General features: G+C 36.6%; 1 protein-coding gene across 4 annotated transcripts in view; it reads left to right on the top strand.

Annotated features, from left to right (window-relative positions):
• ZFYVE9 (zinc finger FYVE-type containing 9) overlaps positions 1-26,055 on the top strand; it is a 185,743-nt gene that overhangs the window by 42,929 nt on the left and 116,759 nt on the right. For all 4 annotated transcript variants that reach the window (XM_061184220.1, XM_061184219.1, XM_061184218.1 and 1 more), the window contains exons 2-4: positions 7,010-7,115; positions 18,982-19,087; positions 22,615-24,716. In XM_061184220.1, coding sequence (XP_061040203.1) covers positions 19,018-19,087; positions 22,615-24,716 — 2,172 coding nt within the window. In that variant the 5' untranslated portion in view covers positions 7,010-7,115; positions 18,982-19,017. The remainder of the gene's footprint in view (positions 1-7,009; positions 7,116-18,981; positions 19,088-22,614; positions 24,717-26,055) is intronic.

Raw genomic sequence — 26,055 nt, 5'->3', positions numbered from 1 at the left:
AAGGCATTTTATACTGTATTTTATGTTGTATATCTATCCATTTACTGAATTTCTTTTGTTCCTTCCAAAAAAGCAATTCCATAATGCCAAAAGTCAGTGCACTAATATTTGCATTATAGGGGTCCCAGAAGGAGAAGAGAGAGAGAAAGGGCCTGAGAACATATCTGAAAACATAGTAGCTGAAAACTTCCCTAACCTGGGAAGGGAAACAGTCACCCAAGTCCAAGAAGCACAGGGTCCCATACAGGATGAACCCAAAGAGGAACACACCAAGACACATTGTAATTAAAATGACAAAGATAAAGAGAGAATATTAAAAGCAGCAAGAGAAAAGCAACAAATAACATACGAGGGAACTCCCAATAAGGCTATCAGTTTCAGCAGAAACTCTGTAGGCCAGAGGAGAGTGGCACAATATATTCAAAGTGATGAAAGGGAAAAGCTTAAAATCAATAATACTCTACCCAGAGAGATCAAAGGCTTTACAGACAAGCAGAAGCTAAAAGAGTTCAACACCACCAAACCAGCTTTACAACAAATGTTAAAGAAACTTCTCTAGGCAAAAAAGAAAAGGACATAATTAGAAACAAGAAAATTACAAAATGAAAAAAACTTACCAGCAAAGGCAAACATACAGTAAAGGTAGTATATCATCCACACACAAAGCTAGTCGGGAGGTTAAAAGACAAAAGTAGTAAAATCATGTATATCCTCAGTAAGCAGTTAAGGTATATACAAATCAATTAGATGTAAACCATGATATCAAAAACAGTAATCGTGAAGGGAGGAGAATACAAATGCACAGTTTTTACAGTGCATTTGAAATTAAGAGATCAGCCACTTAAAACAAGCATGTATATATAGACTGCTATACAAAAACCTCATGGTAACCGTAAACCAAAAATCTATAATAGATACACACACAAAAAAGAAAAAGGAATTCAAGCATAACACTAAAGATAGTTATCAAATCACAAGAGAAGAGAAGAAGAAAGTGAATAAATCCAAAAACGAATCCAAAACAACAAAATGAGAACATACATATCGATAATTACCTTAAATGTAAATGGACTAAATGCTCCAACCAAAATACATAGGCTGGCTGAATGGATACAAAAACAGGACTCATATATATGCTGCCTACAAGAGACTCCTTTCAGATCAAGAGACCCATACAGACTGAAAGTGAGGGGATGGAAAAAGGTGTTCCATGCCAATGGAAATCAGAAGAAAGCTGGAGTAGCAATACTTATATCAGACAAAAGAGACTTTAAAATAAAGACTATTACAAGAGACAAAGAAGAACACTTCATAATGATCAAGGGATCAATCCAAGAAGAAAATATAACAATAGTAAATATATATGTACCCAACATAGGAGCACCTCAATATATAAGGCAAATATTAACAGACATAAAAGGGGAAATCGACAGTAACACAATAATAGTAGGGAACTTTAACATCCCACTTACATCAGTGGACAGGTCATCCAGACAGAAAATCAGTAGGGAAACACAGGCCTTAAAATGACACATTAGACCAAATGGACTTAATTGATATGTATAGAGGATTCCATCTGAAAGCAGCAGAATGTACATTCTTTTCAAGTGCACATGGAACATTCTGCAGGATAGAGCACATGCTAGGCCATAAAATAAACCTTGGTCAATTTAAGAAAATTGAAATCATAACAAGCACCTCTTCCGACCACAATGCTCTGAGACTAGAAATCAACTACAAGAAAAAAACTGTAAAAAACACAAACACATGGCGGCTAAACAATATGCTACTAAACAACCAATGGATCACTGAAGAAATCAAAGAGGAAATCAAAAAATACCTAGGGACAGATGAAAACACAGTGATCCAAAACCTATGAGACACAACAAAAGCAGTTCTAAGAAGGAAGTTTATAGTTACACAAGCTTACCTCAGGAAACAAGAAAAAAATCTCAAAGAAACGACATTCCATTACACCTAAAGCAACTAGAGAAAGAAGAATAAACAGAACCTGAAGTTAGTAGAATGAAAGAAGTCATCAAGATCAGAACAGAAATAAATGAAATAGAGACTAAGAAAACACTAGAAAAGATGAATGAAACTAAAAGCTGGTTCTTTGAAAAGATAAACAGAATTGATAAACCTTTAGCCAGACGCAGGAAGAAAAAAAAAGGGAGAGGGCCCAAATCAGTAGAATCAGAAATGAAAAAGGAGAAGTTACAGCCGACACCACAGAAATACAAAGGATCATAAGAGACTACTATGAACAACTATATGCCAATAAAGTGGACAACCTAGAGGAAATGGGCAAATTCTTAGAAAGGTACAATCTCCCAAGACTGAACCAGGAAGAAATAGAAAATATGAACAGACCAATTGCCAGTACTGAAATTGGATCAGTAATTTTAAAACTCCCAACAAACGAAAGTCCAGAACCAGATGGCTTCACAGGTGAGTTCTACCAAACATTTAGAGAAGAATTGACATCTCTCCTTCTGAAACTATTCCAAAAAATTGCAGAGGAAGGAACCCTTGCAAACTCATTCTATGAGGCCACCATCACCCTGATACCAAAATCAGACAAAGATATAAGAAAAAAAGAAAATTACAGGCCAATATCACTATGATGAACATAGATGCAAAAATCCTCAACAAAATGCTGGCAAACCAAATCCAACAATACATTAAAAGGATCATACACCATGATCAAGTGGGATTTATCCAAGTGATGCAAGGATTTTTTAATATCTGAAAATCAATTGGTGTAATACAACACATTAACAAATTGAAGAATAAAAAGCATATAATCATTTCAGTAGACACAGAAAAAGCTTTTGATAAAATTCAACATTCATTTGTGATTAAAAACTCTCCAGAAACAGGCACAGAGGGAACATATCTCAACATAATAAAGTCAATATATGACAAACCCACAGCTAACATTATACTGAATGGTGAAAAGCTGAAAGCATTTCCTCTAAGATCAGAAACAAGATGAGGATGCCCAGTCTCGCCACTCTTATTCAACATAGTTTTGGAAGTCCTACCCACAGCAATCAGAGAAGAAAAAGAAGTAAAAGGAATAGAAAATGGAAAGAAAGACTTAAAACTGCCACTGTTTTCAGATGACATGATACTATACATAGAAAATCCTAAAAGCACCACCAGAAAACTACTAGAGGTGATGAATGAATTCAGTAAAGTTGCAGGATGCAAAATTAATACACAGAAATCTGTTGCATTTCTATACACTAACAGCGAAATAGCAGAAAGAAAAATTTAGGAAACAATCTCATTTATCATCACATCAAAGAGAATAAAATACCTAGGAATAAACCTCCCTAAGGGAGGCAAAAGACCTGTACTCCAAAAACTATCACAGTGCTGATGAAAGAAATTGAAGATAGCATAAACAGATGGAAAGATATATTGTGTTCTGGGATTGGAAGAATCAGTATTGTTACAATGATCATACCATCCAAGGCAATCTACAGGTTCAGTGCAATCCCTATCAAAATACCAATGGCATTTTTCACAGAAGTAGAACAAATAATTTTAAAATTTGTATGGAAACACAAAAGAACCTGAGTAGTCAAACAATCTTGAGAAAGAAGAATGAAGCTGGAGGAATCAGCCTCCCTGACTTCAGACTATATACTACAAAGCTACAGTAATCAAAACAGTAGGCACTGGCACAAAAACAAACCTACAGATCAGTGGAACAAGATGGATAGCCCAGAAATAAACCCATGCAGTTATGGTCAGTTAATCTATGACAAAGGAGGCAAGAATGTACAGTGGAAAAGACAGTCTCTTCAATAAATGGTGCTGGGAATACTGGACAGCTACATGTAAAATAATGAAATTAGAACATTCACTAACACCATATACAAAAATAAACTTAAAATGGATTAAAGACCTAAATGCAAGACTGGTTACTATATAACTCCTAGAGGAAAACATAGGCAGAACACTCTTGGACATAAATCACGGCAATATTTTTTTTGGATGTCTCCTCAAGTAAAGGAAACAAAAGTAAACAAATGGGATCTAATTAAACTTAAAAGCTTTGGCACAGCAAGGGAAACCACCAACAAAATGAAAAGACAACCTACTGAATGGGAGAAATATAAACAGCTCATACAACTCAACAGCAGGAAAACAAACAGCCTGATTAAAAAATGGGCAGAAGAATTGAATAGACATTTTCCAAAGTGGAAATACAGATGGCCAACAGGCACATGAAAAGATTCTCAACATCACTAATCATCAGGGAAATGCAAATCAAAACCATAATGTGATATCACCTCACACTTGTCAGAATGGCTATCATTGAAAAGAACACAAATAATATGTGTTGGAGAGAGTGTGGAGAAAAAGGAACCCTCCTACACTGTTGGTGGGAATGTAAATTGGTACAGCCACTGTGGAAAACAGCATGGAGATTTCTCAAAGAACTAAAAATAAAACTTCCGTATGACTCAGCAGTTCTCCTAGTTATATATCTGAAAAAACCAAAAACACCAATTTGAAAAGATACATGCTCCCCAATGTTCACAGCAGTGTTATTTATAATTGCCAAGGTATGGAAGCAACCTAAGTGTCCAACAATAGATGAATGCATAAAGAAGATGTGGTATAGACATACAATGGAATACTACTTAGCCATAAAAAAGAATGAAATTTTGCCATTTACAGCAGCGTGGATGGACTTGGAGGGCGTTATGCTAAGTGAAATAAGTCAGACAGAGAAATACAGATATTATATGATATCACTTATATATGGAATCTCAGAAATACAGCAAACTAGCAAATATAATGAAAAAGAAGCAGATTCCCAGATATAGAGAACAAACTTGTGGTTACAAGTGGGGAGAGAGACAGGGGAAATATAGGGGTCAGGGAGTGGGAGGTACATACTGTTGGGTGTAAGGTAGGCTCAAGGATGTATTGTACAACGCAGGGAATACAGCCGATAGTTCGTAACAACTGTAAATGGAAAGTAAGCTTTAAAAATTGTATACAATTTTTTTAATTAAAAAAATTTAAAAATAAGCTATAAAAAAGGGAAAAAGTAAAGAAAGGTTAACAAAGAAGCTGTAAAGTGCTTGCCTGCAGAGGGAGACGTGATGAGAAGGAAGTCTGTACCCCCCCACAGAACCTTAGAGAGTCTTGTGATGTGGAGGCTCTAGGGATCTCTAAAGGCTTAGTTGAGGTGGGGTGTTGAAAACGGAGATTGTTTGGAAGTCTGTGCTACGAGTGGTTTAATTTTGTAGGTGTTCTACCTTATCTTTTGTAGTCAAGTGACTTTCCTCATTGTCCTGCAGGAGACTAGAGGGTTGTTTTCTGGTAGAAATGAATTATGAAAGCTTTGAATTGAGGGATTCCAGGCATATCAGAAGGTGAAGATGAGGTACAGGGTTGAAAGTAGATTAACTAAGGAAAATGTAGTGTGAAGTCATAAATGTGAAGTTGAGAGGAGTCACCATCTTTTGTGGTTCTCCTTTAGCCACATTTAAGCTGCTTAGGGGAATGTATGGAGTAGGTAGACAGTTGGATTTAACCAGGTTTGAGACTTTACCAGCTGAGGCTAGAAGGTCAAAGGGATCTAATTCCAGAAGGAAAATCTATGATTTTTGAGACAATTACATAATATTATTGGACTTGCCTCACATGTTAAAATAGACACACATACTCAGAATTTGAATTTGAATTTATAGAGTTTATTTTATTTGTTTAAAAAACTCTTTAATTGGCTAGGTATTAGAGGTATTACTTTGACCTCATTCTCATTTTGACCTTGGAACTTCTATCCCATACAGCCCTTTCATACTTCTGATATGATTTAGTCCTTTATTTGATAGATGTTAAGTCTGTTTCTTAGCATCAACAGCACTTCTCATTTAGAGTATATAGCATGTACATGTTTTTTCAGGTTCTCAAGACAGGAAAATCTTTGATCAGTGATTTCCATTCCATATTTTTTATTGTCCTCTGAAAACTTGAATCTCCAGCCTTTTAGAATACTTGCTTATTATTTTAATAAGCACATCATTTTCACATCAGATAGTAGAATTACATTTGTAATAATGTCAGGAAACATTTTTTTTTAGTGCCTCAGTTTATCTTTAAAATTAAGTGATGTTTGGATTTCCCTGGTGGTCCAGTGGTTAGGACTTTGCCTTCCAATGCAGGGGGTGCGGGTTCAATCCCTGGTGGGGGAGCTAAGATCCCAGGCCAAAAAAAAACAAACATTAAGCAGAAGCAATATTGTAACAAATTCAATAAAGACTTTAAAAATGGTCCACATCAAAAAGCAAATCTTTAAAAAAAAATTAAGTGATGTTTATTAGATCATGTCTGAGATACTCTCCTGTTTTGAAAATGCTGTGATTGTAGGTTAGATATTTTATACAGATAATATGAGATACTTAGTTTTATTCTGATTAGTTTCAACTGCTAATCCATTGCTTCTAAGCAGTGGAGGAGGGCTGAAATCATAAGGGACTCCATTTGGAGGAAAAACAGTTGTTTGGCAATAAAAAGTCTCAGCAGGAATCTCTTGGATCTCAATTTAAGAATTCTGTATGTATAGAAAAAAAAAATCACACTAACAGAGGCCATTCTTGTGAAGCAGCAATTTTGTTAGCTTTGGATTCTTGGAGGGCCTATTGAAATATAAATAAGTAGTATTTTTATGAATTAACAGAGTCATTGGATAGAAAGTGCCTCTGCCTTTGATCTTTCACTTTGTATTACTCATTGAAAGTAAGAAGTGTGCACAAATTCTTAACTGTTCATTGAAACGTTTAACTTTGGGCCTTCTTAGACAATATAATGTGTCTGCTGCTGCATTCCCTGCTGGCCAGGTCTTTGAATCTGAAGGTATAATTGTAATTTATTGTTTAAGTCCCATAGCTTTTATTTGTCTGGCTATGATAGGTTGATATGAAGAACATCAGGGCTTATTGCTTTAGGAAATGTAATGAGCAATGTGTTTTTTCTTTAGCATCAAACAGAGCATACTGAAACAGCAGGACTGGCTGGTGGTGCAGCAAGCATCATGAGTAAGCACAGAGAAGTCTGTTCCTTATCACGTGTGTAAGGGAGAAAAGGTAAGAAAACCAATGATCTTGTTTCTCTTAAGAGAGATTGAACTTGAGAAAACAGATCTATAGAAAATAATGCTCACGTATATATATGCTGCTTGCTTCATTTATAACATTGTTCCTTATTAAATCAGGAATATTGTTTTTTTTAAAAAAAAGATTTGACTTAAGTCCAGAAAAAAAGGATATTTTAAAATTCCTGTTGAATTACATCAAAATGCTAATTTCTCTACTAGTACTTGGCTTCTCCCTTTTAGAGTCAGCTTCTACCTTGAGCATAGAAAGGGAATTTCAGCATGAAAAAGAACATGGACTTGAGCAATATTGTTAGGAGAAAATAGTGGTATATCTACCCAATTAATGTCATTAATATTTCTTAGTCAATCACGCAAGAGCTAAGCAGTGAAATCTTATTTTAGAGTGAGGAATCAGAAATACAGATTCAATTATATTATTTTATTTTGTATGTTTAGACTAGTTGTGATGAGCAATCATTTCCAGCAGAAAATTGGAAGTATTTTATTAATTCTTGTAGAGCAAGACTCCTTAATCATTGACTTTTTCCTGACTAAGAATCTTATTTGCTTTCTTTCAAGTGTTATGATTATTTAAGGGGTAGAAAATGGTGGTGGGAGGGGAGGGTGTGTGAGTGAGATTGATTTCAGAAACTGATTATGCCATTCACTCAGGGAGTGTTGCATGCTCTGCTGAGTTCTCTGATTTTCCACATAAGCTTCGAGGATAGAGGCCTGGGTCTTACAGTGTGTGGCAAGAGACTGAGTTCCTAAGCACTTAGCAGTAGTACCTTCCTCACCAGAACTTCTGGGCTTGCAGTTGGCAAGGTATTTCTCGCCCCCTAGCTTTCTCACATGTGAGTGTGAGAGGGAGTGCCTTTGTCTGCCTTCATCTGGCAAAATCTTATTCTTCAGGCATCTCCTCTTTAGGAAGTTTTCAAGCCACTGCAAAGACTATCAGTAATAATAAATAATAATTAGTCAGCAATAATAAGTTATTGGAGTATTTGTCACAGTAGCTCACCCTACCCCAAATAATATACTCCTGCCTCAGTCTGATTTGGATTTACTTCTTCTTTGGCTCCGTAGTACCCAGTGCATATATCATTTAGTACATACCACAGTGTTTCATATTTTAAGTTTACTCATCCATCTTCTATGAAACATTGGGCACCTTTAGGTCAAAGACATTGTCTTAGTTGTCATTGTAACGTAATGACTAAGACAGTGCGTGGTACATAGTAGATGCTCAATAATGTTTTATGTATGAATGCACACATGTTCATTGTAAGTAGTATATGGTATAAAGAGGAAGTAACAGTGAAGGAGATATACAAGGAACAATCAGATAAGTGCTGTAAAAGTCACACCCTTAAGACTGAGATTCAAGACAGTGTCTAAAAGGACTCTGGTCAGTAGAATAAAAAAGAAGAGATTCTCAGGAAGAAACTGTATTGAATTAAGTAATTATATTCCTCTTTGAGATGTACCATTGACCCTTGAACAACGTGCAGGTTAGGGGCACTGACTACTCTGTGCAGTGGAAAATCTGCATATAACTTATAATCAGCCCTCCATATACGTGGTTCTTCCATATCCGAGGTTCTGCATCCATGGATTCAACCAACTGTGGATCATGTAGTACTGTAATATTTACTATGGAAAAAATCCATATATAGATAGACCCGTGCAGTTCAAACCCATGTTGTTCAAGGGTCAACTGTACATATATGATATTTAGTGACTTCTATTTTGAATAAGAGATGGATGCTTCCCTAAGGCAGGTAAAGAATCCTGACATAAGATTTAAATCCTCAGAGAGGGAACTTCCCTGGTGGCACAGTGGATAAGACTCCGCACTCCCAATGCAGGGGGCCTGGGTTCGATCCCTGGTCAGGGAACTAGATCCTGCATGCATGCTGCAACTAAGAGTTTGCATGCCGCAACTAAGGAACCCACATGCTGCAACTAAGGAGCCGGCGAGCCACCACTAAGAAGCCTGCAAGCTGCAACTAAGGAGCCCGCCTGCTGCAACTAAGATCCAGTGCAACCAAATAAGTAAATTAAAAAAAAAAATTCTTGGAGAGGTCCAACTTTTACAGTGAGAAGACTGCTCCTCTCCCATGTCCTTGGGAGACCACAGGTTTTTCTTGGAAAATGAAACTAAAGAGGATCAAGATTTGGGGACATTAGACATAACAGATACCAAGGGATGAGGCACCAAAGTAAAAGCAGGAGGATAAGGGGAAATCCTATATATTAAAGTGAGATCCTTCCCCTCACCCCTTCCTCTACTCTTCTTTCAGACGGTGATTACATCTCTGGTGTTACATCTCTACACCCCCTTACAGGAGATTATAAGACTCTTTTCTGGAGTCCAAAGAAAAGACCTACATATACTGACATTTGGAGGTCTCCCAGTGAAATAGCTGTGTTCCCACCCAATCACCATGCAGTGGAAGCCTCCCAGTTGAGAAGCCACACATGCAGAGCTTCCAGTTGGCTTTTATTACTTCATTTGTTCAATGTTAGGCATTTGGGGAAAGCGTCCAATGTGAAGACGGAGATCAAAACACAAAACAGGAACTTGGAGGAAATAATATTGAAAACAGAAGGAGGTTTGGGGAAAAAGAAAAAAAAAACCAGACTAAATTATAGGTAATTAGAATGGTAAGAAAAAATTTATATCCATGAAATAAGCTCAAGATGTCATAAAAAGGATCAGAAAAAGAAAGTGCCCTGGAAATTAAAAATATGATAGTTTTTGTGCATTTAATGTTTTTTTAAAAAACTATCTCAAGTTTATAGACAGTTTGCAAATATAGTACAGAGGTCTTTTTTCTCTGAACCATTTGAGAGTAAGTTGCTAGCTGCATCCCCTACCACCTTTGAAACTCTGTTTCCTACGAAAATGGACATTCTCCTACATAACCACAATAGAGCCATCAAATCAGGGAATGAGCATTGATGCATTACCACCATCTAATTATCAGACCTTATTCAAGTTTTGCCAGATGTACAAATAATGTCCTTTATATCAAGAGCACCGAGTTTAGAATCACGTTACATTTAGTTGGGAAACCAGCCAGTGTTCCATGCAGTTTCAATCCACCCTCCCCACTCTATTTTGGGAGTAAACAAGGGTGTGTACACTCCTCTTGGGCTTCCCACAGCCCTCCTGTTAGTCCCACCAGCCCTCCAACCAGCCAAGGGGACTTGTCTTCCTGGTGTTGGACCCCAGGGCTGGGGCTCCCAATATGTGGCTCAAACCGCTCACTCCCCAGGGAGGTTCTCCACCCTTGAAATCCCCCTCATCTTCTGAGTCCCCTCCCAGGGGCACAGGTCCCAACCTGATCACTTTTCTTCCCTTCCTGCCTGATTCCACGTGGATCTTTCTTACAGCCTTTGTTGTATAAGGGTCTTTCTGCCAGTCTCTAGTTAGTTTTCAGTGAGAATTATTCCATATGTAGATGTATTTTTGATGTGTTTTTGTGGGGAGGCGAGTTCCACTGTTCTCCTCTACCATCTTGATCTTTCTCTCTTCAATAGACTTTATTTTTTTTAGAGCAGTTTTAGGTTCAGAGAAAAATTGAGCAAAAAGTACAGGGAGTTTCTATACACCTCCTGTCCCCGCTGCACCCCAGTCCTCCCACAGCCTCCACTAGTATGGACATTGCTGTGTCCTTTTCATTGCAATCTGTCAGGGAGCATGGATTTTTGTTTGTCCTATTACTGATGGTGTTCACTTTGATCACTTGTGTAAGGTGGCATCTGCCAGGATTTGCCTCTGAAGTTACTCTTTTTTTTTTTTTTTTTGTAATTAAGTATTTTTGTGGAGAGGAACTTTGAAACTATGTAAATATCCCATTCCTCATCACACTTGGAATTCATTCATTTATGCTGTAAAGACTCATGGCTTTCAGTTTTATCCAGTGGGTTATAATCTGTTGCTACCATTATTTATTTTGATGCTCAAATTGTCTCTGATTTGGTCTGTGGAAGCTCCTTCAAGCTGGTTTCTTTGTCCTTTTGACATGTCCCCATCATTCTTGGATGCTTCCTTTTTTTTTTTTTTTTTTTAATTGAAATGTAATTCACACATCATACCATAAAATTCACCCTTTTAAAGTATATAGTTCAGTGGTTTTTATATATTTACAGAGTCTTGCAATCATCACCACTGTCTAATTCCAGAACATTTTCACCCCAAAGAGAAATCTTTCATCTGTTAGCAATTACTCCCCATTTCCCTCCAGTTCCTCCCAGCTGCTGGCAACCCACTAATTTACTTTCTGTTTCTGTGCCTGTTTTGGACATTTCATATAAATGGAATCATATAATCTGTAGCTTTTTGTGTTTGCCTCTTTCAGTTACCATATTTTCAAGATTCATCCATGATGTAGCATATAGCAGTACTTTATCCATTTTAATTATCATATAATATTATATTTTGTCAATGTATAATACCACATTTTATTTATCCATTTATCAGTTGATAGATCTTTGGGTCATTTTCATCTCTTGGTGTTATGAATAACGCTGCTGTGAGCATTCACGGATAAGTTTTTGTGTGAATATATGTTTTCATTTCTCTTGGGTATAAGCCTAGGAGTGGAATAGCTATGCCATGTGGTAACTCTTTTTAACTTTTTGAGGAACTGCCAAACTGTTTTCCAGGGTTGCCACACCATTTTACTTTCTTCCCAGCAATGTGCGATGGTTCATGTTTCCCTCCATCCTCATCAAAGTTCTTGTATTTTGTCTACTCCAGCTTTGGATCAGCCATTTTTCCATGGAGCCCTTGTTCCTTTTAGTGAATAACAATATTTATAAATCAAATCTGGTGCTAGGTATGCTCATTGCTACATGGAATTGAGCTGAGGATTTGCTGCTCCAAGATTCTTTGTGTATAGCACTAGAGAATATATGTGTATACACACACACTTTTACATTTATAATATGTTTATTGCTATGTTCATTGAACACAAAACTATGTTTATTGCTATAAGTATGTTTATTGAAGTCCATGAGTTCAAACTGATACCCCAGATTCCAAACCAACACTGCAGGGTTCTTTCCAGTTTTCTCTTTTTCTGCATTTTAACCCCTTCTCCAACAGTGAGAAACCTTGCTCCCATTGCCCTTCATGTAGTCACTTATTTGATCCATCTTTCTACATGTAACCTATGTCCTATCACTCTTTTCTCCCCTTGGTCCTTCTAATCCTGCTCAGGCTCTGACCCGCCACCCTGGACTGCCCTCTTATATCTCCTCCTCACCCCTCCTGCATATGAAGCTGTCTTACCCACTTGTGCTCTCTGTCTGCCAGACCATCCCCTTCATGTGGATGCCTTCCTCACCTCTCTTGGGCTCTAACACCCCACACTGGGCTGTCCTGTGTAGGCAGTTTCCTTCCCCCTGGGGCTCTGACACATTATGCCGGGCCACCGCTATGCAAGGACATCTGCTTCACCACACTTGGGCTCTGTCTCCCCCCTTACACAGATGCCCTCTTCATCTGCTCCCTGTTTATTGAATTTTTAATAATTTTTCCCTTTTATTTTAATTTTTTCAACTTTTTATTTTGAAGTAAATATAGACTCACAGGAAGTTGCAAAAATACTGTAGAAAGTTTCATTTACACAGTTTTTCTCATTCGTTACATCTTACATAACTCGAGAAAATATAAAACCCAGGAAATTAATATTTTATTTGTCCATTCATCAGTTGATAGATATTTGGGTTGTTTCTACCTTTTAGCTGTTATGAATAATGCTGCTGTGAGCATATTCATGAGTGTATGTAGTTCTCTCCCATTTATCACAGGTAGATTTATGTAACCACCATTGCAATTTAAGATACAGCACGATTCTGTCACCACGGATATATCCCTTGTGCTACTCCTTTACAGTCACATGCACTCTTCTCTCCCCACTGTCCCATATTTAATGACTTCTTAAAATTAAAAACATTATTGCAAGTCACAGGAAGAGAAGAGCTGAGCAAGTGTAGAGATAAACCATGTTATGTTCATGAATGGGAAGAATTAGTTTCATTACCAATCCTGAGGGAGGAACAGGCTAGGAATTCTGATTTCTGAAAGTTGATTTTATTGGCACACTATTCCATCCTGCACCATTGCTGAGTCTTGGGGCCACTTGGGGCAGTTTTTTCTCCAGCTCCTGACTTTATGCAGAGAGCCCAGTCTGGCACTCTCTAATGCAGAAACTTCTAGAAGTTTATAGCACATAATTCCCATCCTACCTGCTAGCTTTCAAATCCCAGGTCTGAAGGTTGCTGTCTAGTTCTGTAACCTCTGTGAACTGCCACACTTCAGTTCTCACTCATCGCTGTGGCTTGATTTCTTCTTGGTTAATGGCATATTTCTCTTTCTTGTTTTTGAATTTCACTGTATAAACTCTTTAAAAATAATCTATTTTGTCTAGAATTTCTATATTCAAAGTGGGAAGGAATGCTTCCCACCACAAGCTCAGTACACTTTTCACCTTTTCTTTTAAAAAATTTCAAGTCTATAGAAAAGTTGAAAGAATAGTACAGTGAAGACCCATATATCCTTCACCAGATTCATCAATTTTTACCATTTTGTCTCTTTCTCGAACACCTCTCTCCTCTCCTCCTCCACCCTCGCCACTCACTCACACTCACATACTTTTTTCCTGAATTATTTGAAAGTTATTATTTGAAACTTAGTTACGGATAACATAACACTTCTTCCCTAAATAGTTCAGCAGGCATCTCCTACGAGTAAGGACATTCGCATACAAAATTTTAAATACCATTATCACATCCAAAAAAATGATTATTAATTCATTGTAATACTAATGTATAGTCCAAATTCCCCTGATTATCCCTTAAATGTCTTTTTTTTTTGCTGTGTATGGGTATTTGTGTATTGTCTTTTTTTTTTTTAATTAATTTGTTTATTTTTGGCTGCACTGGGTCTTCGTTGCTGCGCTCGGGCTTTCTCTAGTTGCGGCGAGCAGGGGCAACTCTTCGTTGTGGTGCACGGGCTTCTCATTGTGGTGGCTTCTCTTGTTGCGGAGCACGCACTCTAGGTGTGCGGGCTCAGCAGTTGTGGCTCGCGGGCTCTAGAGCACAGGCTCAGTAGTTGTGGCGCATGGGCTTAGTTGCTCCGCGGCATGTGGGGTCTTCCTGGACCAGGGCTCAAACCCATGTCCCCTGCACTGGCAGGTGGATTCTTAACCACTGCGCCGCCAGGGAGTCCCTATTTGTGTATTTTTCTTGATCTAGGATGCAGTTAGTGTTCATGCATAGCATTTGGTTGTTTAATCTCTTTAGTCTCTCTCAATTCAGAATGATCTTGTTTTTCATAACACCGAATTTTTTGAAGAGTCCAGGACAGCTGTCTTACAGAATGCCTCACATTCTAGATTTGTCTAATTGTTCATGATTCAGTTCAGATTAAACAATTTGGAGAAGAATACCTGTAGGTGATGTTTTAAACTTATTGCATCACATCAGGAGATACATATTGTCAGCTTGTTAAACTTTTAGTGATGCTAAGCTTGATCATTTGGTTAAGGTAGTGATTACTGCATCTTTTCACTGTAAACATACATTTTCTCCTTTGGAATTAATAAGTCATCTGTGAAATGATATTTTGAGGCATTGTGAATATTTTCTTCCCCACTAACTGTTTACCTAAAGGCATCTGTTTTTGATGCTTGCCTGAATCAATAATTATAATTGAAGTTTAACACAACTTCTTGAGTGGCTGTTTATACTGTTCGTTTATTCATTCCACAGGTGTTTATTGAATAGGTACCACATCAGGTTCTGTGGCAATCACATGGTGAACACAGTCTAGTGGGTGTCTTTGTGGTGTCTACAGTCTGGTGGGAGAGATTGACATTAATCAAATAATCACACCAATGTATGTTTATAGATTGTGATAATTATTATAAAGGGAAAAGTGGAGGTGCTGTGAGAGATTATAAGGGAAGATCACCTTTTTTAGGGGTTCAGGGAAGACTTCTTGTGAAAGTAATATTTGAGCTAAGAGCTAAAAGATGCAGAGTTATTTTGGCAAGGAGGGGGTGTATTGGAGACAGATAAAAGGTCTGGAAGAGGAAAAGGGCATGGTACATTGAAGAAATGTATATTCAAGTAGTGTTCCAGCACCAAGCATAGTGTCTGCACATAATAGGTGCTCAATAAATATGAGTGGAAGGGAGGATGGGGCTGAAAACTAGCCTGTGTAATCACTGTTGTTAGGTTATTTATTTTATAATAAAATGATCAACTCCAAGGCTTAAAAACTTAAATAATTGCTTATGAAGCACTTATCATGTGCCAGGCAGTGTTTTAAATGTGTTACCTATGTCAATTTATTTAATCTTTCGGTATGTACTATTATTACTCCGTTTTATAGACGAAAATTAAGTCTCAGGTAAATTGATTAACTTCCCCAAAGTCATATAGTTAGTAAGTGAATTAGGAACTAGGATTAGAACTTGGACAGTCGAGTGCTAGAGTTCATGTTCTTATTCATTATGCTACAGTTCTTTCCATTGCTTAAAGTATAAACAATATCCTTCTCAGACTGGCATTCCAGGGCTTCCATAATATGATGCCTGCCTGCGTTTCCAGCTGTGTCCTGCTGTTACCCATGTAAATAAATCCTTGCTCCAATTTCACTGATCCCTCAATAATTGCCCATTCCTAGATCACTCCTTGCATGTCTCTCCCTGTTTGAAATTTCACTTCTGCATCTTCCTATCTGGGATATCTGTTAAAATTTTGTCTGTCCTTCCAGACTCAGCTCAAATCCATAAATAATGCCTTTCTTGACCATCCAGACTCGTGATCTGGTCCATTTCTTGAACTTTTAAAATATTTATTTTATTTATTTATTTGGCTGCGCGGGTCTTAGTTGTGGCACGAGGGATCTTTAGTTGTGGCATGCAGACTCTTAGTTGTGGCATGTGGGATCTAGTTCCCTGACCGAGGATCGAACCCGGGCCCCCTGCATTGGGAGTGTGGAGTCTTAGCCACTGGACCACCAGGGAAGTTCCCATTTCTTGAACTTTTACAGTACTTATTCAGGTACCCTTATCTGTTAATTTTATCTGACAGATTAATCACGTAGTACCTGTGTCTCTTGTGCTGTGTTGTTATTAAAATCATTTATTATTATTTAAATTTTCTTATTTAGCATTGTTTACCATTAAGTAAATGTTAAGATTCTTGATGTTCGGGATGATATCTGAGACTTCAGTTGATCCCAGTACCCTGCATACAGTAGATGCACTATAAATATGTTGGTCTGATTGTTTGTTTACTAATATTTTACATATAATGACCATGAAATGCTAGCTATTGTAGGTGTATATTAAATGTGCTAGATTGTGTGTTGTGAGAAATTTTATTCATTTCTTTGCATTGGACAGTCTAAATATGCAGTCTTTATTAAAAAAATGGCATGTATATGAAAGTTTTTTGAACTGTAAGTCATTAGACACAAAAGACAGATTTAAGAAAAACCATTCATAGACTATGCAGCCTGTTTGTCTATCTAAACTTAAATTACCTAACAGGAGCCAATTAATAAATAGAAGTTGACCATGGTGATCATTTTGTAATTTATAGAAATATTGATAGTAAATTGCTATGTTGTACACTGGGAACCAACATAGTGTTGTAGGTCAGTTACACTTCAAAAACAACAAACAAACAAACAGAAAAAGACACCAAATTTGTGGTTATCAGAGGCATAGGGTGGGAGGAGGGAGAATTAGATGAAGGTGGTCAAAAGGTAGAAACTTCCAGTTATAAGATAAATAAGTACTAGGGATGTAATATACAACATGATTAATATAATTAATGCTGTTGTATGTTATATATGAAAGTTGTTAAGTGAGTAAATCCTAAGAGTTTGCAACACAAGGATAAAATTTTTTTCTTTTATTTTGTATCTATATGAGATGATGGATGTTCACAAAATTCATTGTGGTAATCATTTCATGATGTATGTAAGTCAGATCTTATAACATTGTATTAGTTTAAGTTGCACAACATAATGATTTAATATATGTGTATATTGTGAAATGATTACCACAATAAGTTTACTTAACATCCATCACCTCACATAGTTACACATTTTTTTCCTTTGATGAGAGCTTTTAAGATTACCTCTCTTAGCTACTTTCAGATATATGATGCAGTATTGTTAACTATACCTACCATTGCTGTACATTATATCCCTAGAACTTATTTATTTTATAATTGGAAGTTTGTAACTTTTGACCACCTTCACCTGTTTCCTTCATCCCTTATACCCTGCCTCTGGCAGCCCTGAATCTGTTCTCTGTTTCTGTGAGTTTGGTTTTTTGGAATTCACATATAAATGAGTTCATCTGGTATTTGTCTTTCTCTGTCTGACTTATTTCACTTAGCATAATGCCCTCAAGGTCCATCCATGGTGTCGAAAATGACAGGACTTCCTTTTAATGGCTGAATGATATTCTATCTTATACACACTCATGCACGCACACACGCACGCACAAACACACCACATTTTCTGTATCCATTCATCTTTTGATGGGTATTTCGGTTGTTTCCATGTCTTAACTGTTGTAAATAATGCTGCAGTGAACATGGAGGTGCAGACTCTCTTCCAGATATTGATTTTCTTTCCTTTGGTTGTATACCTAGAAAAGGAATTGCTGGGTTATATGGTAGTTATGTTTTTAATTTTTTGAGGAACCTTCATACTGTTTTCTGTAGTGGCTGAATCAATTTACATTTTTACCAGTAGTGCACAAGGGTTCTCTTTTCTCAGCATTCTCTCCAGCACTTGTTATTTGTTTTCTTTTTGATGATAGCCATTCTGACAGGTGTAATGATATCTTTGTGGTTTTGATTTACATTTCCCCAATGATTGGTGATGCTGAGCATCTTTTCATGTGCCTGTTGGCCATCTTATGTCTTCTTTGGGAAAATGTCTATTCAGATCCTCTGCCCACTTTTAATTTTTTTTTTTTTTTTGATGTTGAGTTGTATGAGTTCTTTGTATATTTTGGATACTAATCCCTTGTTGGATATATCATTTGCAAATATCTTCTCCCATTCAGTAGGCAGCCTTTTTGCTTTGTTGATAGTTTTCTTTGCTGGGCAAAATCTTTTTAGTTTGATGTGGTTCTATTTGTTTATTTTTCCTTTTGTTTCTCTTTGCCTGAAGAGACATATCCCCCCCAAAACTGCTAAGACTGATGTCAAAGAGCATATTGCCTGTGTTTTCTTCTAGTTTTATGGTTTCAGGTCTTAACATTCAAGTCTTTTTATCCATTTTGAGTTTATTTTTGTATATGGTGTGAGAAAGTAGTCTGGTTTGATTTTTTTTTTTTGCATGTAGCTGTCCAGTTTTCCCAACACCATTTATTGAGCAGGCTGTCTTTACCCCATTCCCTTTGTCATAGATTAATTGCCCATGCAAGTGTGGATTTATTTCTGGGCTCTCTATTCTGTTCCATTGATCTATGTGTCTGTTTTTGTGTGAGTACTATACTATTTTGATTACTGTAGCTTTGTAGTATAGTTTGGCATCAGAGAGCGTATTATGGGATGGTTTTTAATTAGTGATCCAATCACCTTATTAGTAATTGGTCTGTTCAGATTTTCTTTTTTTTTATGATTCATTGTTGGTAGGGTGTATGTGTCTAGGAATTTATCCATTTATTCTAGGTTGTCCAATTTATTAGCATATAATTGCGCATTGTAGTCTTAAGATCCTTTGTATTTCTGTTTTACCAGTTGTAATGTCTATAAATTATATTTTAATAATTGAAAGTGTAATACAAATTTGATCTATTTTCTAGATTTAAACAAGTCTCTTGAGTGGTGTTTTCTCACCGATGGAGAATTACTTCCAAGCAGAAGCTTACAACCTGGACAAGGTGTTAGATGAATTTGAACAAAACGAAGGTGAGAATTTACTTGGTGACTCTGTTTGAATGTATTTATGATATAGAAAATGTGGGATTATAAGAGGATGCAGTACTTAAAAAAAAGAAAGGAAGGTCCAATGCCTCAATAATGATAGTATTATATATTAATATTCAGAGGAAGAACTAACATTTTTGTTAGCACTAACTGTGTGCCAGATACTATGCTAAATCATTCACATGGATTATATCATTTAATCTTTAAAATAATCCCGTGAAAGTAAATCTTACCTACATTTTACAGATGAAGATAGAGACACAGAAAGGTTAAGCATCTTCCCCAAGTTAGTTTGTTCATAAGTGCAGGATTAGAATCCAATTTATGGTCAGGAAAAGCTTTAGAATGTGTGATTGTATCTCCCAAGTTAAGAAAAATAGCTTCTTTCATATTGATTGACCAATAAAGCAAGATCCATTTTAAACCTAATTTTAAAAGCTTTACACTTTTAAGTATCTACCAAATGGTTAATTAAATTATATATTCTCAAGGCCCAGTCTAAAAATGTCTGCTAAAGATTCACTTCATTTAGGGAATTTTCCTTAAATTCAACTTTCAGTATGACTAGAATGGGTAAGCCATAATTAAATATCTGTCTTTCACCTTATCCTCCTTCCCTGGTGTTCTTGGTTTCTAACAGAAAATGGCATGTAACAAGTTTACAAAGTGATATATTTCCATCTAAAGCCCATGGTATTAGTAGTAGTCTCCAAACCTTTACTATATCCAGTGATTCAGGTTGTTCTTTGATAGCAGATGGGAAGAGAGATTAGTTTTGATTTTGTTGTTTTGGGCCTATGCTAGAGCAAGCATTAAAACGATATGTGCTCATTGGGGTAAAAAGGGAGAAGAAAGATACCTGGAATGGCCTGCTCTTACATTTTACCATTGATGACCCAAAGCTAACCCGTAACCCTAGCCTAACTCCTGATTCATGTAAAGGTGAAACGGAATCTTTTTGGATTTTATGGGATCTAGGTGGGCTTTATACATACCAAGGTGGAAGGTGTATTGTCCTCTTAGTTTCAGTCATTTATACAAGTATTTTCTCAATCCCTTCTTTGGTTTGGCCCTATCACAGTTATTTGTCATCTACACAAATGCTACACCTAATCCTGTGAATACTGTTCTTCTAGAATACCATTGACTCTCATTAATAAAATTATTAGTTCTTTATATCAGTCTCTTTGTGACTTCTGTAGATTCTAGTAGGGTATTTTGTATATAGTTGATTTGCAATACATTTTTGTTGAGTCAGTAAAAATTGTCATTTTAGTTTGAAATATAGCATTTGCTTACCAAAATAAATCCTTTAAAAGCAGAATAATTTCAGAAGCCAGCTTGTTTGTAACTATGCTCTTCATTTGTTTTCAACTATTTTTTAAACATCTCAGTACTAGTTGCATTAAAACTACCACCTCTAACCTGGTACCTTTCGAAATATATTTTTTTAAAAGTGTTTTCTCATTTCATGTTAATTTCCTCCTTTAAATGAAAAATGTACCACACACAAACTGTGATGACATTAGATAATTAACATTATACCCAGTTGGTTGAATAATGAAATTTTTAATACATGATCATTTCTGTTTGAATATTATTAAATATTCTTGTAAGAGGCAGTGTTTCTTTTTTATTTCCGTGAACCAGCTTGGAAATACGATTTCTTTTTTTAAAGGAAATACATGTTACCAAATCTCAAGTCTCTGCTAGCCCAAATTTGGTAAACTCAGGATTTAACATTTAACACTCAGGGCATATTAAGCCCATTCTCCACACAATCTGATTTTTTATGGCCTTTACAATCTGACCTTTCTAGCTTGTTTTCACTACTTTCTTACACTAATTCTTTTTTGAGCCCAAACTGATTTACTTAATTGCTCTCTCAGATTGTTGTGTTTGGGGCTGTACTTTTACTTGTCCCCCTCTTACGAATGCCCTGTTTTCCAAACTTTTTGTAAAATTGTCTTTGAAGCCCAGCCCATTTCCTCCTGCTTCCATGAATTCAAGCTTGCTGCCTCAGCCTGTAAAATACCTTTGTCCTCTCAATTTATTTTCTACTACTACATAATAGTTTTTGAATACTTATGCTATTCTGTACTGCTAGTTAGCGATTCATGTGTATTGTATCTATTTCTTATTTTTCCAACTAGATTATATACTTCTTGGAGCTATCATTTAATCTCATATTCTGCCCAATGCTTTTACAGTGGTAGATACTCACATAGCATATATTTATGGTGCTACAATAAACATATGCTACGTGAATATGCTACCTACTACATATCAGGTGCTGTGCAAAGTAAGGATTTATATTGATGGAAAGAAGTGGTTTCTGCCTGAAAAAGTCAGGTAAATAAACCATTGCAATGCAGTGTAATAAATGCTTTAATAGAGATATGAACAAGGCGCTAAGGGAGCTTTAAAGATTTATGAGAGGAAAGCATGTCTGTATAATTTCAGGGCTGTGATTATCAGATTTACTATAGGAAAAAGCAGGAAAAGCAATAAGTGCATAATTTCTTATTTCTCTAATTAGACACACACATAGCACAATAACTTGGGAAAATGCCATCATAGTTATGATCTATTAAAAAATAAACAGAAACATTAAATGAGATTATGCTTATTGATAGAATATAAGAAGGTTGTTTTAATATGGCAAATGATACTTTCTGCCAAATTTCCTCAGGTAATAGTGTAAATATGAACCTAAATAATAACGTATTGTGACATGGTTATAAGCAGAATTTCACATGCTGTAACAAACTTTTTAACTTATTATTGTGGGCAAATTTCAAATATATACAAAGTAAATAGAATAGTGTAATAAACTCTAGTGTACCAATTACCCAACTTCAGCAGTGATTGACATGCTGCCATTTTTCATTTATATATCTTCATTTGCTCCTCACTCCCTGCTTCATTGTTATTTTTTTACAATTTTTTGAAGATAAAATTTATACATTAAAATGTGTAGATCTTAACTGTACAGTTTTGACCAAGAGATATATCCATGTAACCACGTCTCAGTCATGATGTAGATTATAGAGCATGCCATCTCCACAGAAAATTCCTTTGTTTTCCTTCCCGCTCAATTACTGTATCCTCATCACTGTTCTGATTTTTTTTCCACCTTAGATTAGCCCCTACCCCATGTTGTGCTGGGCCAGTCCAAGGCCTTCCCCATTATTGCCCTCCCCTCCCCAGCCCCAAAGTACAGCCTGTGGGCCACTTTAATTATGTCAACTAGATTGAGGTAGAATTCTTTTGTTGTTTGGAATGTTCTGAGATATTACCATTTGGTGATATATAATACAGGGAACAGTCTTAAATGTATTTTCTTATCCTTAGCTAAAAATTAGAAACTTCATACCCTAGGAATATTCTGTTTTCACATATCCTAGGAATATTTTAATTTCAGGGCATATTTGCAAATGTAGTTGATTAACTTAGTCCTAGCCTTATCAGTGTTACCAGCAAACTTATTATAATTATTTATTTTTCAGATGAAACCGTTTCTCCTATTTTATTGGATACAAGGTGGAATAAGATTCTAGATCCCCCTTCTCCCCGACTGTCATTTAGCCCTGCATTGGCCAGTGTGAATGAACCTACAGTTTCTGAGTCACAGCCACAACTGAAAGTCTTCTCCCTGGCTCATTCAGCTCCTCTTAACACAGAGGGAGAGGACCATTGTGCTAATGGACAGGACTGTAGTCTGAATCCAGAGATCAACACAATGTGGATTGATGAAAATGCGGTTGCAGAAGACCAGTTAATTAAGAGGAACTGTAATCAAGATGATCAATGCAGTACTGTCGAAGTGGGAGAGAAGAAATGTGGAAACCTAGCTTGTCTGCCAGATGAGAAGAGCGTTCTTGTTGTAGCCGTCATGCATAACTGTGACAAAAGGACATTACAAAGCGATTTGCAGGATTGTAATAATTATAATAGTCAATCCCTCATGGATGCTTTTAGCTGTTCACTGGATAACGAAAACAGACAAACTGATCAATTTAGTTTAAGTGTAAATGGGTCCACTGAAAAAGAAATGAACTCAGAGAAACAAATGGATCCATTGAGTAGACCAAATGCAGAGGGGGATTCTGTTAAATACATATGTACTACTTCATCTGATAATGTAGCCAGTGTCTGTTCCCCTTCACAATTACAGGATGATGAAAATATAGATAGAGACCCCACCATGTCTGTGATTACAAGTTTAACACCAGATTCAGTAATCTCATCCCAGGGAACAGATGAAGGTCCTGCTGTAAAGCAAGAGGACTCTACACCAGATGAGGTTCTCACTGGCAAAACCAGCTCTCCTAGGACAGATCTAGGGAGTCCAAACTCCTTTTCCCACTTGAGTGAGGGGATTTTGATGAAAAAAGAGCCAGCAGAGGAAAGAACAACTGAAGAATCCATCCAGTCTGGTTTACCTTTGCTTCTCAAAGCTGACATGCCTAATGGGTCTGGCAGGGATGATAACTGTGAACAGTTTTCAGATTGCCTTGTGCCCGGTGAAGTTAGAGCTGATGAAAATGAAGGTTGTAAACATGAAGAAATTCTTGGCACTACAGAACTTCTTAATATGACCGAGCATTTCTCTGAATCTCAGGAGATGACTAATTGGAAATTGACTAAACCAAACAAGATGAATGACAGCCAAGTAAATAAAGAAAATGAGAAGTTTCTGCACATGAATCAGCCTGAAGATACTTATGATGATAGTGGAGGAGAGTGTGATAGAATGGCAGAAGCAGGTCTAGATTTAAAACAAACTTGCATGAATGAAAGTGAAGGATGCGATTTCTCCACTGTTATGGATACACCAGCAGCAAATTCACTATCTAATTGTTGTGATTCCTATGGAATGCAGAGCCCAGTTGTTTGTTTTGTTCCAAAGACTTTACCTTCCAAAGAAGATTCAGTAACAGAAGAAAAGGAAATAGAGGAGAGCAAGTCAGAATGCTACTCAAATATTTATGAACAGAGAGGAAATGAAGCCACAGAAGGGAGTGGACTACTTTTAAACAGCACTGGTGACCTAATGAAGAAAAATTACTTACACAATTTCTGTAGCCAAGTTCCATCAGTGCTTGGGCAATCTTCACCCAAGATAGTAGCAAACCTGCAATCTATCAGTGTTCCTTTTGGTGGTGCAAGACCCAAGCAACCTTCTAATCTTAAACTTCAAATTCCAAAGCCATTATCAGACCATTTACAAAATGACCTTCCTGCAAACAATGGAAATAATATTAAAAACAAAAATGATGTTCTTGGGAAAGCAAAATCGGGGGAAAACTCAGCAACCAATGTATGCAATGCCTCTTTGGGAAATATCTCTATTGCTGATACAAATGGGGAACATTTAGAAAGCTATGAGTCTGGGATATCCAGTAGACAGTGCGTTGCATTACCTCCAGAAAGCCCAGATAATGATCTCAGAGCTGGTCAGTTTGGAATTTCTGCTAGAAAGCCATTTACCACTCTGGGTGAAGTGGCTCCAGTGTGGGTACCAGATTCTCAGGCTCCAAATTGCATGAAATGTGAAGCCAGATTTACATTCACCAAAAGGAGGCATCATTGCAGAGCATGTGGGAAGGTAAGTTGTGTGTATCAGCTCAGGAATCTGGCATGTGCATTTTGTAATGCTCAATTAGAAATTAATAAAGGTAATATAAGGTGAACATACTTCTCGTTGAGATGACATCATAAATAGTTTTTGAACATGCAATTCTAGTAAATTTCCAAATGAAAAATGACCTCGCTGATTCTTAGTGTGTATATAATTTTTTTTTGTTGTGAAGATTTAAGCTGAATCAGTTTTCATGAATAGATGAGAACTGAGGAAGTGGTAACTTTGGTTTCTGTATTGATACTTGGTTAATGGAATAGCTTGAGATAAGGAAGTTATTCTTTTGATTTAAGAAATGTTTGTGATTGAATTTATATTTTTTAATTCTTGAGTAATTGAATATTATACTTAGAATCCATCCCAGTTTTTGCTATAGGATTTTTGCCATTGTACTAGACATTCTGGAGCTTTTGGTACACATATACATATATTTTTGTCTTTCCCCCCCATATAACTTTGATACAAAAAAGAGTTGAAGGCTATAGATCCTTGTGACAAGGTTATAAGAATAGGTGATATTCCTTAGCTCTCCCTAAATTCTGTTAGCTAGTACCACATCAATATACTAGTCTGTTTTTTAAACAAGAACTGTAAACAAGGAGGAAATGGGATTTTGTATTTTTAAAAAGAATGTAAGGTTTGGTGTCAGGTCTGGATTTGAACTTCAGCTTTGTTACTTTTAACTATATAACTTTATTAAGCTTTATTTTTTCATAAAAAACGAATCAAAAGATAATTTTCATCGGGCTGTTGTGAAGATTAAATGAAATTACATGTAATAGTAAGTGCTCAGTAATTAACCTCTACTTCCCTTCTTGCCTGATTTATTGGTCTGTCTGTATTAATTCGGTTGCCTTCAAATTCAAGGAACAGCATATCTGGCCCTCAGTTACTTAGACAAAAGTAACATTTATTTCATATAACAAGAGACCTGAAAATAGAGACTCTGTTATGTCTGGGTATAGAGTCAGGATCACTGAAGTTCTCTTGGCCTTTCCCTCGTGGTCTCAAGATAGTGGCACAGCTTTAAGCATCAAGTCCAACCTGACTACTTCCCAAGTGCAGAGAAACTGGTTGGTGGCAAAAGAGCCTATTCCTCTTGCTGCCCTCTCATCAGGGAAGAAAGAATCCCCAGCAACTTCTTTCAACTTATTGGCCAGTTCTAGACCACAGGTCCAATTTAGACCAATGACTGACAACAGGGAACAGGATTGCCAGGATTGGCTAAGATCAATCATGATTCATCCCCTGGGGCTGAGCCCAGTGTTGCCTCAACAAAAGTGGGATTCTCTTAATAAGGAAAAGG

The sequence above is a fragment of the Eubalaena glacialis genome, chromosome 3 (genome assembly GCF_028564815.1).
Source record: "Eubalaena glacialis isolate mEubGla1 chromosome 3, mEubGla1.1.hap2.+ XY, whole genome shotgun sequence".
Lineage (NCBI taxonomy): Eukaryota > Metazoa > Chordata > Mammalia > Artiodactyla > Balaenidae > Eubalaena > Eubalaena glacialis.
This window is presented reverse-complemented; position numbering and strand designations above follow the sequence as displayed.